The sequence below is a fragment of the Anabas testudineus genome, chromosome 16 (assembly GCF_900324465.2).
Source record: "Anabas testudineus chromosome 16, fAnaTes1.2, whole genome shotgun sequence".
Classification (NCBI taxonomy): domain Eukaryota; kingdom Metazoa; phylum Chordata; class Actinopteri; order Anabantiformes; family Anabantidae; genus Anabas; species Anabas testudineus.
In genome coordinates this window covers 22,345,463-22,361,861 of record NC_046625.1, presented here as the reverse complement: position 1 = coordinate 22,361,861, position 16,399 = coordinate 22,345,463, and the positions used below count along the sequence as shown (strand labels likewise).

At 39.9% G+C, this 16,399-nt stretch overlaps 1 protein-coding gene across 1 annotated transcript in view; it reads right to left on the bottom strand.

The window, feature by feature from the left end:
- Positions 1-2,032: 2,032 nt before the first annotated feature.
- adgrb1a (adhesion G protein-coupled receptor B1a) overlaps positions 2,033-16,399 on the bottom strand; it is a 63,008-nt gene continuing 48,641 nt past the window's right edge. Inside the window, exons 25-31 of the mRNA XM_026370866.1 lie at positions 11,673-11,844; positions 11,001-11,096; positions 10,874-10,913; positions 9,136-9,788; positions 7,572-7,607; positions 7,228-7,386; positions 2,033-3,780 (exon numbers count right to left, since the gene is read on the bottom strand). Of these exons, the coding sequence (XP_026226651.1) occupies positions 3,586-3,780; positions 7,228-7,386; positions 7,572-7,607; positions 9,136-9,788; positions 10,874-10,913; positions 11,001-11,096; positions 11,673-11,844 (1,351 nt within the window). The 3' untranslated portion in view covers positions 2,033-3,585. The remainder of the gene's footprint in view (positions 3,781-7,227; positions 7,387-7,571; positions 7,608-9,135; positions 9,789-10,873; positions 10,914-11,000; positions 11,097-11,672; positions 11,845-16,399) is intronic.

Sequence of the window (16,399 nt, the reverse complement as noted above, 5' to 3'; positions counted from 1 at the left end):
TGAAGAAGGCCTGAGAATTACTGGTAGCATAGGGTTTGATTTTATAGTTTAGCTACAGTATATGTATGCTGAGTTGTACCCTAAAGGCTAGATGCTTGTGTTATTTTATGAGCAAGATATACAATACTGGGCTTTATGTCATCCAAAATGAGTGTTAAGTGAACCTTAACCTTTAAAAAAAAAAAACCTGTGGCACATCCCCGGGTTCTATTATCAGCTCTGATCTGTTTTCCTATTATTTCAACAGTTTTTCTTATTATTTCAACTTTCAACAACTTTTCCTGTCCTTTCCACTGGATGACTCTACTGTCTCATCATTCATTTGTGTCACTCTGACATCTCTGCTTAGATAAAAGTGTCTGCAAAATGACTAAGGGTGAATGTTAAATGTATTCTGTAGAGATGTATTCAGGTGAATTGAATAGGATTTTCCCTTCATATACAGTACCTCACTGTGTTTACTATAATTCATAATAGCATCCATAATTACAACCACAAATACATTTCTTAGGGAACACACAGCAATTGTAACTAGATTGAGTTTTCTATAAACACAAAGAGTATGTGGATGATTCACATAAATGTCCCCAGAGAAACAAACAGAGCTTTATATTATCTATACAGCTCACAGGTAATACAGGTACAACTCAGTATCCATAGGTATTATAGTAATATTGGATGATTCTCTTCCAATTTCCCAGTGGTCACTAAAATATGTTACAAACTATTTCAGTCAGATGTTTATCCGTTTTTTATTGACTAACACCTCTAACAATAATGAAACAGTTACATGATTTAGTATTTTATCTTAATGTTAATCTTAAAGGGACTAACAAGAAATAATTTATCACTTTTCTCATCAGAATGCAGTTTTTGTAGAGAACTAGCTAAAGGTTTAACTGACTCACTTTCTTCCATTTATTAACTTACACAAACAAATCTAAGCAGATCTCTGTGTCAACAACTAAAATATTTTGCACCTACTTCAGGTAATTTGCTCAAAATGCTTGTATAGTGTTGCTTGTGCAAACTAAATCTCCCTGTCAGCAATGTATTATTGACATCTGGCATTTATTTGCCTAACAATTTATGAGAGCTTAAACCTTTATTGTCATGCTTCCACCAGCCCGTTGTCCAGATTGGTTTTCAGTTGAGGGACATTAAGTAATTCTCAGGCCATTATAGACACACTTACAGACACCCATTTCTAATCATAGAAAGAAGTGTAGGCAGTCTTGTAATTCCATCTGTTTCCGTGCAGTGAAGGCAGAGCTTCATTCAGTCATTTGCATTAACCGATTACATGGCTGTTACTGTTTTCTGCGAAACAACATTTCAATAGCTATTATATCAGCAGATTATTCCATATTTTACTCCCAGTTGTATTTCTGGTGCAATGTCACAGCTCACGCCGTTCATTTGAGTCACGGGGCTAAATCTTTAGGTACCCTAATAAGACCATTTAGGTCGATTTTTGACACGCCCAAATTCTAAAGGTATTTCAACTCTTCTTGGACCCTTGTAGATAGTTAGGAACAAAATATCTGGTTTAGTCAAGCAAAAATATGATGAATACACTGTTTTTCTGAGATGACAATTTCTTCTCAATAAAACCAAAGATAGCAACAAGAAGTGACATTGTCATCATGTTATTTGTAATTAATTAATTTATGTAGTTTAGTCATCACACAGTAGCCTTTTTCCACAATGACAGTAACACAGTTGCTATTTGTTAACTATAGTTAAGTTCTTACCAAGAGGACCATTTTAATAAATATGTAATATTTGCACCAATAACAATTAGGGGCCTCTCCCCTCTTTAGCCCAGGGGATGCCGTGTCCACGATTTCAAACCAGAATTTCAAATTGCTTTTCAAATTCATTATGATGATACTGACCTGTTGCAAATTAAGCCAATCAGTAATGCATTCCTCTTCAGTAACACACCTCTTTAACAGCATGTGTTATGCTGAATCCACGTGTAATACATGTGACGAAAAGACTGGTGATTTCTTATATAGATATGCTTTTATTAGAAATAAGACACATTCATTTTGTGCTCTGAAAACTGTACATTAACAAAGAGGCAACCCCAGTAAAATAAAAAGGGGAGTGAAGGGAGGTGGGAGGGGGGTATATGGCAGGGTTAGGGTGCAGTTTATGGGGTCAGAGGTTTGGAGGTGAGTGCTCGGCGGTCAGGATTTTGACAAATACAGATTTGAAGGGAGTGACTGGCGGTGATATCAAAACACACACTGTTACACTGCGATACAGAACACTCGTATAGTCCAGTACCCTGAAAGAACAGGGGGAAGGCAATGGGAGGATCGGTATCAGAATAATCATGTTCATATTTATAATAATGAGAACAACTATCCCCAAGCACAGTAAGAAAGATATTTAGAAGCTAAAATCCATTCTGTAGAACTCTGTTGAAATAATTACAATGCTGTACATCAGGACTCGAAATGAGCCTTGTGCTTTCTCTGTGTGCAACCACCATCCCCTACACTAACTCTGCCTTGTGTATATCATCATCCTTAATCATCATATTATATATATTTATAGATCTAGTCATTTACTCATCTCCCAAAACTCCACACACTTCTTCGCATCTTTTTTTTCTCTATTATTTTGCATCGACTGTTCTGTACCAAGCCTGCTTGTACATCAAGAAACTGACCCAAACAGTGTGTGTTAAACATGGCTCCTTCAGGACGCCTGACATCCATGTTGCCCCTCTGTGCGCGGCATTGAGGTTGAGGGCTGATTTGAGAGCAAAGCCTCCATTCTCCCATGTCTTTGAGGTGTCCGTCAATAAGAAGGCAACCTGCCATTTTGGCCAGTTGGGTGACGTCTTGGATTTTTCTTTCTTACCCCCTTCCACCCTGCGACCTTGTTCCACTGGGATCAGGGAGAATAAATTGTTTTTGGTGATTGGAGTGAGTTGTAGGGTGGAACAACAGCACTGAGGGGCTCAAAGGTATATGTTTTTTTTGCAGTTTGCCTCCTCAAACATCCTGTTGTCCCTTTTTGAGATGTTAAAGAAGAAAATAAATCCAGAGGCATCTTGAGCCGTACACAATATCAGTGTTCATCAAGAGAAAGAGAGAGCAGAGGCAACAATACTTTTAGTGAAAGCAATAAAAAAGGACATAATAATGATCATTACAAGGGAACCACTTAATACAGGGGTAAACGTTGCATGAGTACCTTTGCTATGCAGTTTATTACAAGATGCACATATAGTAGCTGATCCAGCTACACTTGCAACCTGTCTCCTGAGTGAGACCATATACAAGATGACCAGTATTTTGCTGACAAAAACACAGTCCAAACATGAAATGAAACAACATAGAAAGACAACATGTTCCTCTTCTCTCTTTAATTGGTTATATTGATTTTCTGGTATTGTGACGTCCTCGCCATCCTTTCCCCCTCGCTGTCTCGCAGTGGGCTTCATCCAGGCTTTGAGTAGAAGTACAGAGCAGGGCAGTGTGTGTGGTCTGCTTGTTCATCTGGGAGAACAGGAGAGAGAGAAAAGGAGGGGGAAAGGGAATTGTAGGTGTGAGGCCAGATTCCAGGTCACACCTCCGTCTGCAGGTCCATGATCTCCTGGCCCACCAGAGGAATGGTGGCACTGGTCTTCTCCCAGTCTACTGTCTGCAGCTCCAGAGGAGAGGCCGCCACTGTCTCCAGGTCCTTCCTCACCCAAGATGGGGGGGAGTGGGTCTTCCTGATGCCCTCCCATGCCCTCTTACTCGGGGTTTGCAGTTTGTCCTGTTTGGTAGAGGACAAAGGGGGAAAAAAGCTTGTTTGTCTGAGATAGTCATCAAATCTGAAGTATTTTGGTGGACCTATTTTACCTCACTATGCCTTTTTGTTTCTTAAAAGTGTGTGTGTGTGTGTGTGTGTGTGTGTGTTGGAGCTGGAGATTAGCTTAGCATAAAGACTGGAAACAGTAGAAAAAAGCTAGCCTGGTTCTGTCTTAAAAAATACATCTACCAAAACCTCAAGCGTCGAATCCATAGAAACCTTTGCAGGCAGTATTTATCGTCCTCCTTTTCACTTACTATGCTTAACTAAATTAACCACTTTTAAGCTCCAGCTCCAAACGTAATGCAAATATGAGTTCTCATATGAGATGATTAAATTTAAAGTATAGAATATACAGACCGGGGTGCAAATATACAGTGGCCAGACAAAGTATGTGAACCTTTGGGAATTTCATGCTTTTCTGCATTAATTTGTCATAAAATGTGATTTGTTCTTCATCTAAGTCAAGAGTATTAGCAAATATAATGGGACGAAAGTAATAACACACAAAAAAAATCTGATCTTTCTCGCCTTTATTTATAACAACCATAAAAACCTCACATAACTAGTGGAAAAACTATGTGAACTCTTTGAATAACCTTAAAAAAGCTAATTGGAATCAGGTGTTAACTAATTTCTAGTTTAGAAAACTAGTTTGGAGGTGTGGACTGGACCTACATCAACTGACAAAAAACACTCAAAAGTTTTAAGTTTGCTCAGCACAAAAATAATATACTTATGTGAGCCATACCTCATCAAAAAGAGCTTTCAGAGGATCTACAATCAAGAATTGTTCATTTACATACAGCTAGAAAGGGTTACAAAGTGATGTCAAAGACTTTAGAAATTCACCAGTCTACAGTTAAGTAAACAATCTACAAATGGAGACACTTTGGGACTTTGGCTACTCTACTAAGAAGTGAAACTGCTGTGCAGTGCACACGACACTGCATGTATATTAAACTATTTAAAAAGAACACACAGCACTACATTTGGCATAAAAAGTCAGCTGAAATGATGTTGGCTGATGCTACAGGACAATGACCCAAAACACACAACAGAATGGCTACAAGAAAAACAAAATCTGCCTTTTGGAGTGGCCAAGTCCGACCCCAGATCTCAACCCAAATGAGATGCTATGGAATGACCTTAAAAAAGCTGCACACATGAGGCGTTCAAAGAATATGTCAAGGCTAAAGCAGTTGTTCCTGGAAGAATGGGCTTCCTGAACGATGTGCAGGTCTGATCCACAGCTACAGGTGGATCATTGGAGCATGGGGGGGGGGGGGGGGGGGGGGGGGGGGGGGGGGGGTAGTAAACCAGAACCAATGCCAAGGGTTAACGTTTTTCCTATGGCTATGAGGTTTTTATGGTTGTTCTCAATAAAGACATAAAACATTTGATTATTTTTTGTGTTATTATTTCAGACACATTCTATTTGTTGATACTCTTGACTTAGATGAAGATCAGATCACATTTATTGACAAATTAATGCAGATTCCAAAGGTTTCACATACTTTTCCTTGCCAAGGTAATTGTGGCTGAGGCACATGCTCAAAACACATCTTGTACCCACAGTGGAGAAGTTGATCTCTCTGCCCACTTTAGTTGTACAGTATGCTCATTGTATTGTTTTCTCTGTAAATAAACTAACGCTGTGTGAGTATCAGAAATAACTGACTGGGGTCTCTCAGTGTTAAATTGTGGTAGTCTTGATATGTTGGAAATGAAATAGGTGCTAAGTCAGAGAAGAACTGACTCCAAAGCTGTGAAACAAACGGAGCTCAGGGGATTCTGTAGCAGAAGGAAATGTTAATCAACTGCTGCCAATGAATGACTGCAGCTACAAAGCCAACATGCGACTCTCTTTTAAATCTCATTTTAGGCGACTAGTCCCCAACAAACTGTCCATTCTCTTGTAAGTATTGGGAAACAATAAACTGCATACTGACTAATAATAATGTTGAACCCTACATTGCCAGCTGCAGGGGAGACAGTACTCTTTATTCCCACAAAGACAACCCAAGTCAATAGTGACTGGGAGTTGTTTTTTTTTAAGTTTCAATAGGCATAAAACCCTTGATTATCAGTAAGCTGAGCAACTTTGAAATATAGGCTTTATGGGGCGGCAGTTAGCTCAGTTGGTAGCACAGTTGTCTTAGACAACAAGCAGCTTGATTCCTGGTTCCTTGTGGCTATAAGTTGAGGTGTCCTTGGGCAAGACACGGAAACACTGTAGTAATGCCATCATCTACTGCAGCTTTCCGAACAACAATGTCCCCAAGAAGATTAATAAAGTATGTTATTATTATTATAATTCTCAGAATCACTTGGCTAGTTAGTGACAGTTATTTGCTGCTATCATTTTTACAGTACATCAAGCATATGTTTCAATAATTTAAAATAGTAAACATTATTACCCTACATTATAGTTTAATTGTTACTTATACTTGGGTTTGTAACATTGCTTTTAACAAACAATCTAACTTTAGAACAAAAAACAAAAAAAATCTTTTGGCTTTTGTCATTGTTTGCCAATATGTAGTGACAGTAGTAACAGTAGCTGGCTTTAAAGAACCATGAGCCCTGCAGTAGGAGTTTGTGTTGTAAATGTCACAGCTCAATGAATCCATGAGCGAGCTGGGGTTCATAACACTGTCAGACATGTCTTTAATAACATAGCAGGGAACTGTGTTTTTTTTCAGATGCTTAAACCTAATTCGTTCATTAACTTTATTACAATTACAAAGGTTTAAACTTCTAATCATCAGTGTTATATATGTTTGTTTTTGGAATATGGAACAAAATGAAGAACATGCATTGCTTTTTCACAATGGGAAATGAAAGATATGCTATTTGAGGACTGCATTAGGTTGCTAATTGAATGGAGGATAGCCATTCAATTAGCAATATAATGACTTGAACTCTTCATATTTTTTCTTTACTTCATCGATTACTGACTTCTTTTCTTTTTTGTTCTTCTCGCTGGTATTGCTATCTAACTTGAACATGTGGCATACATCAATACAGAATTTGTTTCTTAATGGATTCATTTAAAAAAAATAAAAACAAAAAACAATATTGCCTTCTGGACAGGCAACATTAGCATGTACAGTATTTGGCTTGAGTCTAGGCAGCTACCTCAACACCTGACACTTTGTATTTGACATCAGTCAAATTAATTTGCATGTCAACCCACAATTATGATTCCCCCAGAGTCCCCCGCTGCAAATTTCTCCTGACACTGACTTTGTAAGTAGATAAAAAATGCAACGTTCAAAATGGCTGCACTTATAATTAAACAGGCAACAACACTGAAGCGTGCTGATGTGTGCTAGAGATAAGAGAAGAGGGCAGCAACATTAGATATAGGGGAGAGGGGGCAGAACAGAATAAAGTTAAACTCTTTACACTCATGTTGGTCTTGTCGCTGCTGGCAGAGGACACACTCCATCTTTTGGCAGCTTTGGCGTCAACAGGTGGAGATTCTCTATCCTTGTCTGCACTGTGAATCTTCCTGTTCAGGTCCTGAAACATGTCCTGGTGGCGTTTCCGGGTGTGCATTATCTTCTACACAGGGACATTGCACGTTACGTACAAGGCAAACAGCACAGGCTACCATCAATCCTGTTTTACCCCCTTAATGTCTCTAGTTTCTACACTACTGTATGCAAACATCCAGTGGTCTTAATATGTAAAAGACATCCCATCTTTCTGGTAAAAAGCTCAGTAGGAATTAAAGAGACTAAAATTACCTCAAAGTCAAGCTCTGCATAGCGTGATTTTCGTCTCTGGGGGGGGAGATGAGACAGAGAGATTAAAGATGTGTGTTGGTATTGTGCATCTTGCGAGCACACAAATGCTCAAGTGCTTCACTGTGTTATCTCCAACACCATCAGCCAGTCAAGAAAGGGTGTTTCTGGGACTCAGAGCTCCCAATGGGAGTTAGAGTCACGAGGGAGGGAAACAAGTTTTGCTGCTGGTCATTCTGACCCTGTTGGCACAAGTTTGCAGTTAACAGATTGTGACCGAGTGACCTTTAAGTCCTCCGTCACGGAGTGGTGAAGGAAAACCTGACCTTCAGGCTGTTCTGTCGCTGTGGCAGCTGCCGCCTCGCACTGCATTATGGAAGTGTGTTTTGCCCCGAAGCGAAAAGACACAGGCAGATGTCCAGGCCGCTGTATGCTGATCACTATGTCGTCTCATTCTGCCACCGCTGTCGGCATAAGGAGCTGAGTGAAAACTAAACTTTTCAAAGGTGCTGTCCTTACAAGAGGCCACAAAATGCTGGGGTGATTCTTGTGATGCAGTCTTTGTTATGAAAGGTCTTGCTGCCTTATTTTTAACATCAGACAGATTATGACCTCAGCATGTAGGTAATGTAGGACAGTGCTGCCCTGTGGAGACCTCATTAACGATCCTTTTTATTATTTTTAGGAATTAATATTCAGTTTATTGATGTATAGCTCCCTAGTTGATCATCTCTGTTAATTATTTCTTCACCTAAGGAGAATGCACTAATACTGTGTTGGTCAAACATAGCTTTGGGCAAAATACATGCCACATATTATATAGTGCCACATACGAACAAGACTGTACAGTGCGGTACAGTGTTTTTACTATAGTTTACTATATGAATGGCTGCTGGCCGTGCAAACTCGAAGATGAACAAAACACACAATGTCCCTGTATTGAGAGAGTGATGATAAAGAGGAGATATAATGAGAAGAAAGTGATGTATACCCCAATGGCACTACCATAAATTCTCAAACAAAGGCAGCTGTATTGAGTAAGTGAATCTATGGCTTAGATGTTAAATTCAGCACAGTGTCCATTCTTAAATGTAACAGATGTGAGATACTGACAGTCCAACTTTGGTGTTCTCTCTTTAACAGAAGTGAATTTTTATTCGAACTTCCACAAAAAAAATTGACATAACCACCTCTAACAATAAGCAAATAAGTGGATAAAGTGGATAAAAATGGGAGTTATGTTCAAAAGCTAAAGAGAGCAGCAAAGCAGAAAATACAGCATGACTGCTGTTGCACTGACTGGTGCTGTTTGAAACAAGTAAACATGTGTTAAACTGAGATCAACAGCAAAATTAAATCAGGAGCAATTTACTCAAATATAATAAAATTACAAACTAAAAGCCTGTACCTGAAGATGAGGTGAATAACTAAACATATTTGAGAATTTATGGCAGGTAGCAGCAGTACAAAACACAACTTTACATGCATGTTTTACTTTAAATGTGAAGTATGAGGCTAACAGTGCTTTACTTTGACAACGGTGTGCTAATTGGTTTTGCGGTCTTACCTCCAGTGAACTCATGGACAGTGTGGAGACAGTTTCACTCTTGGACATCACACTGGAGTTTCCCAGATCTCCCCCATCACACATGCTGTTAGCCACCTGGGAGTCTCTGGGCATGTTGTGTGCAGGTGAGTCTCTGTCAGAGCATGACACGCTGACCTGGGCAGCGGGTAGGGTCTTCAGCCCAAAGCCAGGCACTGGCTCTCCACTGGCAGGGTTAGCCAAGTGGATGAGCCTGGTCTGAGGCAGCTGCTCGATGTTGATGTTAAACTTGGCTGTCTGCTCTTCTTTTCCTTTGGCTGGCTTCAGGGTGCCTGTGCTGTTGGCCGGTAAAACAACATAGCCCGGGCTTTTGCCAGTGCCCTCGGAGCTGCTACCCTCGCCATTCCCTCGAGGCAGCTCTCCGTCCAGCTGCTTGAAGAGCTCTCCCTCGCAAATGTAGATGGATTTGGCGCCTGGGAGCTCAGTGCTGATTCCCTTAGTGGTACCTTTCTCCCTGCGCAGCGTCAGAGTGTGGCTGCTGTAGTCAGCCACATTCTGGAGGTGAACTTTAGCCATGCTGGCTGGCATGGTGTTGAAGTTAGAACCCTTCTGAAGCGTCATGGTCCCAGAGGAGGCCTTCTCCTCCCCCTGGAGAGAGGAGCGCTTCATGGTGCCTGCAGGCAACAGAAGAACAGAAAACCCAATTGAGATGAACAGTTGGACTGTGGCTATATTTTACTACTTGAGTTCCTTTGGGGCAAAAACAATGAGTTGCAATCGACTCCATTCTCACTGTACATTATACTACCACATATTCTCTAGTGTTCAAGGAAACAAATGAAACGCTTTTATTTTCAGTTATAACAAATTTTGATGTAAAGCTTCTCAACAGGACAGGACTAATAATCCAGCATAGGAGACTTTTCATTTTCAGTTTAGTTCCCTCAGTGTTCTGAGAATTACCAAATGTTCAGTTCTTTATTTCAGCTGGCAGAACAGAGCAGTACCATCATCAGCGCCATGATGCCTTGACCTCATAACCCAATCCCACCATTCCACCATAACAACTCTTGGCTTATGACAGTACATGTATCCTGTACCACATCCTAGATGACATGAGACAAAGCTCTATCCAACACTAACACTAAACACTGTACCTCCCTCCTTCTACTTGACATGTACAAAAAAATCTAACAAACAAAAAAAACAAAGAAACCAAAATAAAACAATCCCATTGCCTTGTCTTTTCTGTCTTTTCTCCATCAAGCCTGTCTGCTTCTCAATAGCTTTTCTGCTCCAGATGCTTTTCTTGATATCCTGTCTCCAGAGATAATCAGATTTTCACTCGCAGCAAATATCAGAGGACAGCCAGTATCTGATTTGGCACTGTTGGGAGGGACTTAATTACACAGCGCCAGTGTAGGAGAGACTCCGACAGCCCTATTTATCTGCATATAGTAACTGCTCAATACTCGCTCAGCGCACTCCCATCAGCCTGGGCTAAACAGCGTTATGCAGCAGTAATGTGCTGTATCTCTTGTCAAAGCTGCACGTCGGCGAAGGGAGGCTGCTGTGATGTTGACTGCAAGACACAACTGCAGAACTGAAGGGGAACACGCCTCACATCTGTTATGACAACACTGAGGAATTTGAAGGAGTCAAAATACAGAGAGGCGACACGAAAAGACATCTGTAGCTCTGTGAACAGCAGTCCCTAAAGCCAAATCAAATGCACACGTGAAAGCAACCTGAAGCTTACCTGATCTGCAAGCCATATCAACGTCTTTCTCAAAGTCAGTCTGAGGACAGAATACAATAAATATTTTATTAAGTGTGCACACAGAATGTATTAATATTCCCTATGGGAATATACAATATATTTATACCATGAGCTGAGCGTGGCCGTTCTGGAAAGATCCTCCTGAATCTCCGTTTGCATCCTCCTGCCGGTCCACCACACGACACTTCACGGCCTCCTGGACCTGCAGAAAACCATGAGAGCACAGATTGGACTTATACATACATACAACTGTTACATAAACACTTTGTAAACAATAATAAAGCTTGTGATGCTATTATGATTAAAATCACCACAAATTTCACGTGGTTCCTTGTTGCTGATCTCTTGTTGAGTGCTGCTCTGCTCTATTTCTGGTAGAGCAGCATGTCCAGCGTGTTAAGGTTAATTGGTGACTTTAAATTTCTCATAGGTGTGACTGTGTGTGTGAATGTTTATCTGTCTCTATATGTCAGCCCTGGGAGAGTCTGGCAACCTCTGCATGGTGTACCCTGCCTCTCACCCAGTGACAGGTCACTGACAACAAAGAGTTCATGGTCTGGGAAGCATTAATGTGCTCTCTAAAATATGGGCTTTTGCTATTTCTTGTGATAAAGGTTAGCAAGTGAATAGACTATTAGCCATTAGAAACACTAGGGTGCCCTTTCTCAGGATTAAATACACCTGATGGTGTTACTAGACAAAAAGTCAATGGGTCACCAAAATCTGTCTGAGCAGCAGGTACATCTAAATACATAGTCATCGCTGTCCTGTGGGGTACCTCTCTACGCAGGATGCAGTGCACCATGACAATGACAAAGCCTTCCAGTGAATCAAAGACAGCAAAGAGGATCTGGAAGAGCGCAGAGCGCCGATCAGTGATGGCGAGGACAGCCGACATCCATGTGAGGGCTAGGAGGGGCAAAACTACGCAGGAGCTCCACAGTGATGCCCTGCAGGATTGGAAAGGAACAGTAGTTAGGGAGGGCGCTTATAAGTCGCAGGGCAAGACTCAGTTCTTAAATAATTATGCTGCAGGACATTTCATATTTTCCATTAGCTAAGATCAAGGTAGTCTCGTATATAAAGCAATTCCAAGAGATGAACTGTTTTACTTTTTCCTTTGTAACAGTAGAAAAGTAGAGAAGAAGAGAATGCAATTCTTAACACAATCTCAGACCAATCAGCTACCTGCTCTCTAACTACCAACTCTGTTAGCATTAGTGTTCAACTCTAACCATGCATAAATACATAACATCACAACAACATAATTATGTTACTATCACAAACAAAAACATACATCCATTATCTGCAGATATATATGCTCATATTTCACATATATTACATGCATGTATGTTTAAGATGGTTCAGTCAAACCATAGAGGGTCTAGTGCCACAGGAAAGAGAGGGGGGAGCGAGGGTGAGCAGTGGGAAAAAAAAAAAAAAACAAGTGTAATGAAGCTGAAACAGAATGCAAAGACAAACAGAAGAGGCAGAGCAGAGAGGGACAGAGAGAGAGAGAGAGAGTCTAGAGACGTGTGATTCCCCAATCAGTGCTGTTGCTCCCACTTTGCTGTTCCTGTTCATTTTTCCATCCTATTTGCTTTAATATACACATTAGAAATCAACATAAATAACTCATCTCAGTGTGACCTTCATTCATGCTAAACTTACACTACCAACAGGTGCTAACATTTCTTTTAAGGCAGCAAATATTCCAGAGGTGGATTAAGCACATAAGACTTTCACTCATGTTAGGTTATGTTATACAGTATGCAGCAATACGTCATTTAATGTGTGCTGCACTGAATATTTTACTATTTCTATTTGCAGTTATGTTTTCATTGGTTAAACTGCTGTAAATGAAACTTCACACAGGTGTTTATACCTGTTTGGGAAGAATCTAGATGTGGCCTAATTCAAAATATATAAAACAATCTAGACAAAAACAAAAAAAAAAAAAGAATTTCATATTAGATATATATCAATATATATTAGAGAACACAATTTATTAAGCTGGTCTACCAACAGTTTTCTTACTTAACCTGTTTACATTAACACATTATCAATAATGTACTAAGACTGCAGTCACTATTAATCATGCACTAATAATTAATAAGGAAAACTAATATGTTTATTATTTTCTGTCATGCTAATAAGAAAATATTACTGCAAACAACACAAAGTTAAAGTTTAATAAAAAAAAGTACAAAAAAAGAAAAAAACTGAAGTACAAAAGTACTTATTCTACCTCTGGTTTTACACTGGTGTAGACAAATAGAAAAATGTTCACAGTTTATAGGTTTGCTTATATTGGCCATTATTTTCCTACTGGTCCATTATCCATTATATAAACCCTTTTACAGTGGCTTCTCCACCCTGCCCAGAGTAACACTCTGGGGAACATGCTCAGTGCGTAAATGATTTTTAGAAGAGCTTTAGTATGAAACTGGTCACAGTTAAATATGCTGAAAATTGGCACAACATATCAGTACTGCATTCAATAGGGCAGTTCCAGTTATTTTCAACTGGGACCTCGTTATTCATGTTAAATGTTTAGTACCAGAACGAACTGACTGTTTAACTACAGAGCTCCCCAAAAGTGATCATCCAGTAACACTCACATGATGCTGAACTAAACTAATGCAAACTATTTATTTGTGCTTGTGAAGCTTTCAGTCAACACAAACTGAAGACTGAGGTTAAGTGTTAGTAGGACTTAGCTAGCAGTCTTTTTTTTCCCAACTCATACAGCAACACTAATACAGTATGTCGTGGATGATCCATCGATGTTGGCCAGGCAGCAACAAATCGATAAAATACTAATTAAAGCTTGGATTCAGAGTAGAGGCTGACATGTGATTGTGAAATCTGTCCATGGTGAGAGCAGAAACAAGCAACAACTTTATTATTCTCATTTTAATTATGGAATATTTTTTCTAAAAAATGTGAAATTACATTTAAAAGTGTGACTATTGTATTGAGAACATTAAACTACTGCAAATGTAGGTATAATTTACAGAAGGTTTATTTTTCTAATGCAAAAAATCTATTTTGAAACTGCACTTCAGGGCCACCATACAAAGCATCACATAGCTATTCAGGTGTTCTTTTTTGGATTGAGGCAGAGAGTAGCACCCACTGCTGAAAGAGGCAATGAGATAACCTCACAATGATCAGATTCTATTAGCGCAGTAGCTAGTAGTTTAAAGGTCCAGGTTGAAAATAATGGAAATGATCCATCTAGGCACCCACAGTTTACTGCAACACACAGACACTCAACCTGAGACAATCAAAGAGCACTGATGTCCCTCTATGCATATAGAGGTATAGCATCTGTCCTAATCAGGTCTGTGACTCTGATGATCTCTTTAGGGACAAACACACAGACACTCACTCTCATTCAATAACAATTCAATCAGTCACAAATGCATAATTGTTTACACAGTAACAGTTTGTTTTCAGGAGCAGCGCATAAGCTGAGTGAAATCCTCCCTGCCTGGGCATCAGGAAGAAGAAAAAATGACAAAAGGATAACGGAAAGAGAACCAATCAAGAGAGGGAGAAGAAGGGAGGCATACAGTAGAGGAGAGAACAGAGGTAAGAAGAGTTTAGGAAAAATAATTAGCGGGACTAACATGGCGTTACTGGTAGCTGTGGTGGAAACGTCAGCCGAAGAGATAACTCCGCACTTGGCACATTTGAGCGTCATATTGTACAGTGGCACTGTCATCTGACTGCAAAGTCAAATTAACACGCTGTAACATACACAAACAGATACAAATGCACCTGCACACAGACTCACACAGATGTGCGTACGCACACGAGCACGCACAAACAGTCACGCACACAGTGAGGTACAGTGTTCTCACACAATCTCTCTCTCAGGGCTACAGTGCGGATCGCACTTTGGGCTGTGTTTTTTGGGCTTTACCTGTGAGTGACTCTAGGAACAGGGGCAGTGGGTCTGTGACATAGTCATTGGTGGAGATTTCATATCACACCTGATGTGTTTTGATGGCTTAAAGGAACTGCTACTCCTCTTTGAGCTCTCAGTATTTCATTTACTCAACTGTGTATTTGCTTGTCATAAAAAACGAAATGTCTAATTTCATGCATTTCATATGCCTCTGGAGGATTGTCTGCTGATCTGATTGTGATGATGTGCTGGATGTGCCTCACCCCTGGCCATTTCTATCTGTGCTAACTGCCTATTATGAGCAATACCAAGCTCTAATGCTAGGATTTAGACACACACTCACACACAGACATCTCAAAGCTTCACTCTTAGAAATCCACACACTGTGGTGGACTTGAAAATAACTGTTTTGTTGCTGGATTGGCTCTTACGTGGCTAAAATCCTACTTGTTTGATAGAACACAATTTGTTTATTACAACACCTTTAAATCAACATGTATCAATGTCAAATATGGAGTACCACAGGGTTAGGTTCTTGGCCCTCTTTGTCATATTTGATCCTTGCCTCTCCTTTGAACATCACATTAAATACATCACTAAGATTGCCTTATTTCACATACGTAACATAGCATGAATTCAAGCTTGTCTGTCCATGGAAGATGCAGAGACCTTAATTAATGCCTTTGTTCCAGACTTGATAACTGTAATGTTCTGTTTTCAGGCTTGCCCCAATCTACCAAAATACTGCTGCTAAAACTTTAGCTAAATCCAGGGAATGTGACCATATTACACCAGTTTAGGCTTTCCTCCACTGGCTTCCTATCAACGTGCAAGCAGATTTTAAGGTGCTTTTGATAACATAAAAAATCTGGTATAAAAGTGCCCCTTCATACCTGTGTGATCTCTTGAACCCTTAAATTCCACCTCACACACTTTGATCTATGAATTCAGGGCTTTTGTCCCACAGTTAAAAAGAAGTCAGCAGGCTGCAGGTCTTTTGCTACCTACCTGCCCCACTACTTTAGAATTGCCTACCTGCTGACATCACACAGTCCCATTCTGCAAAACAAAACTGAAAAACCCCCATATGTCCTAACATATGGTACCATAGGTCCAACAGATCAAAACAGATGAGCGGTATAATAACCAGGGACAATCTACAAAATCAAAACTGTCTTGGTGGAAAAAGCAGCTGCACTTGAAAAGACTGTAGGCTGGGTTTACATAGAAACAACTATTCTTCACACAAAATGTCTGTATTATATTTAACCAACAACAAAAAAAACTACCTTTCTCTAACCCTAACCAAAGTGCACTTCTTCTTTCTTAAACCTAACCACACTCGGTTCAGTGATTTGTCAGTGCTGCGTGTTATACGTCGACCATCTCCTTGCGATTCGTTTTCCACTAAAGAATGTAGAGCTTCATTCATTCCAAAAATACGTTGCATCACAACATAACAACCCAACTACACAAAATGTAATCACTGTGGCAGTTTAGCTCCAAAACTACTAATTCCACCACCAGTTTCACAATTCAGTTATTCAGTAAAATATTTCACTTAAATTTCTAAATAAACCTTTGGTGCC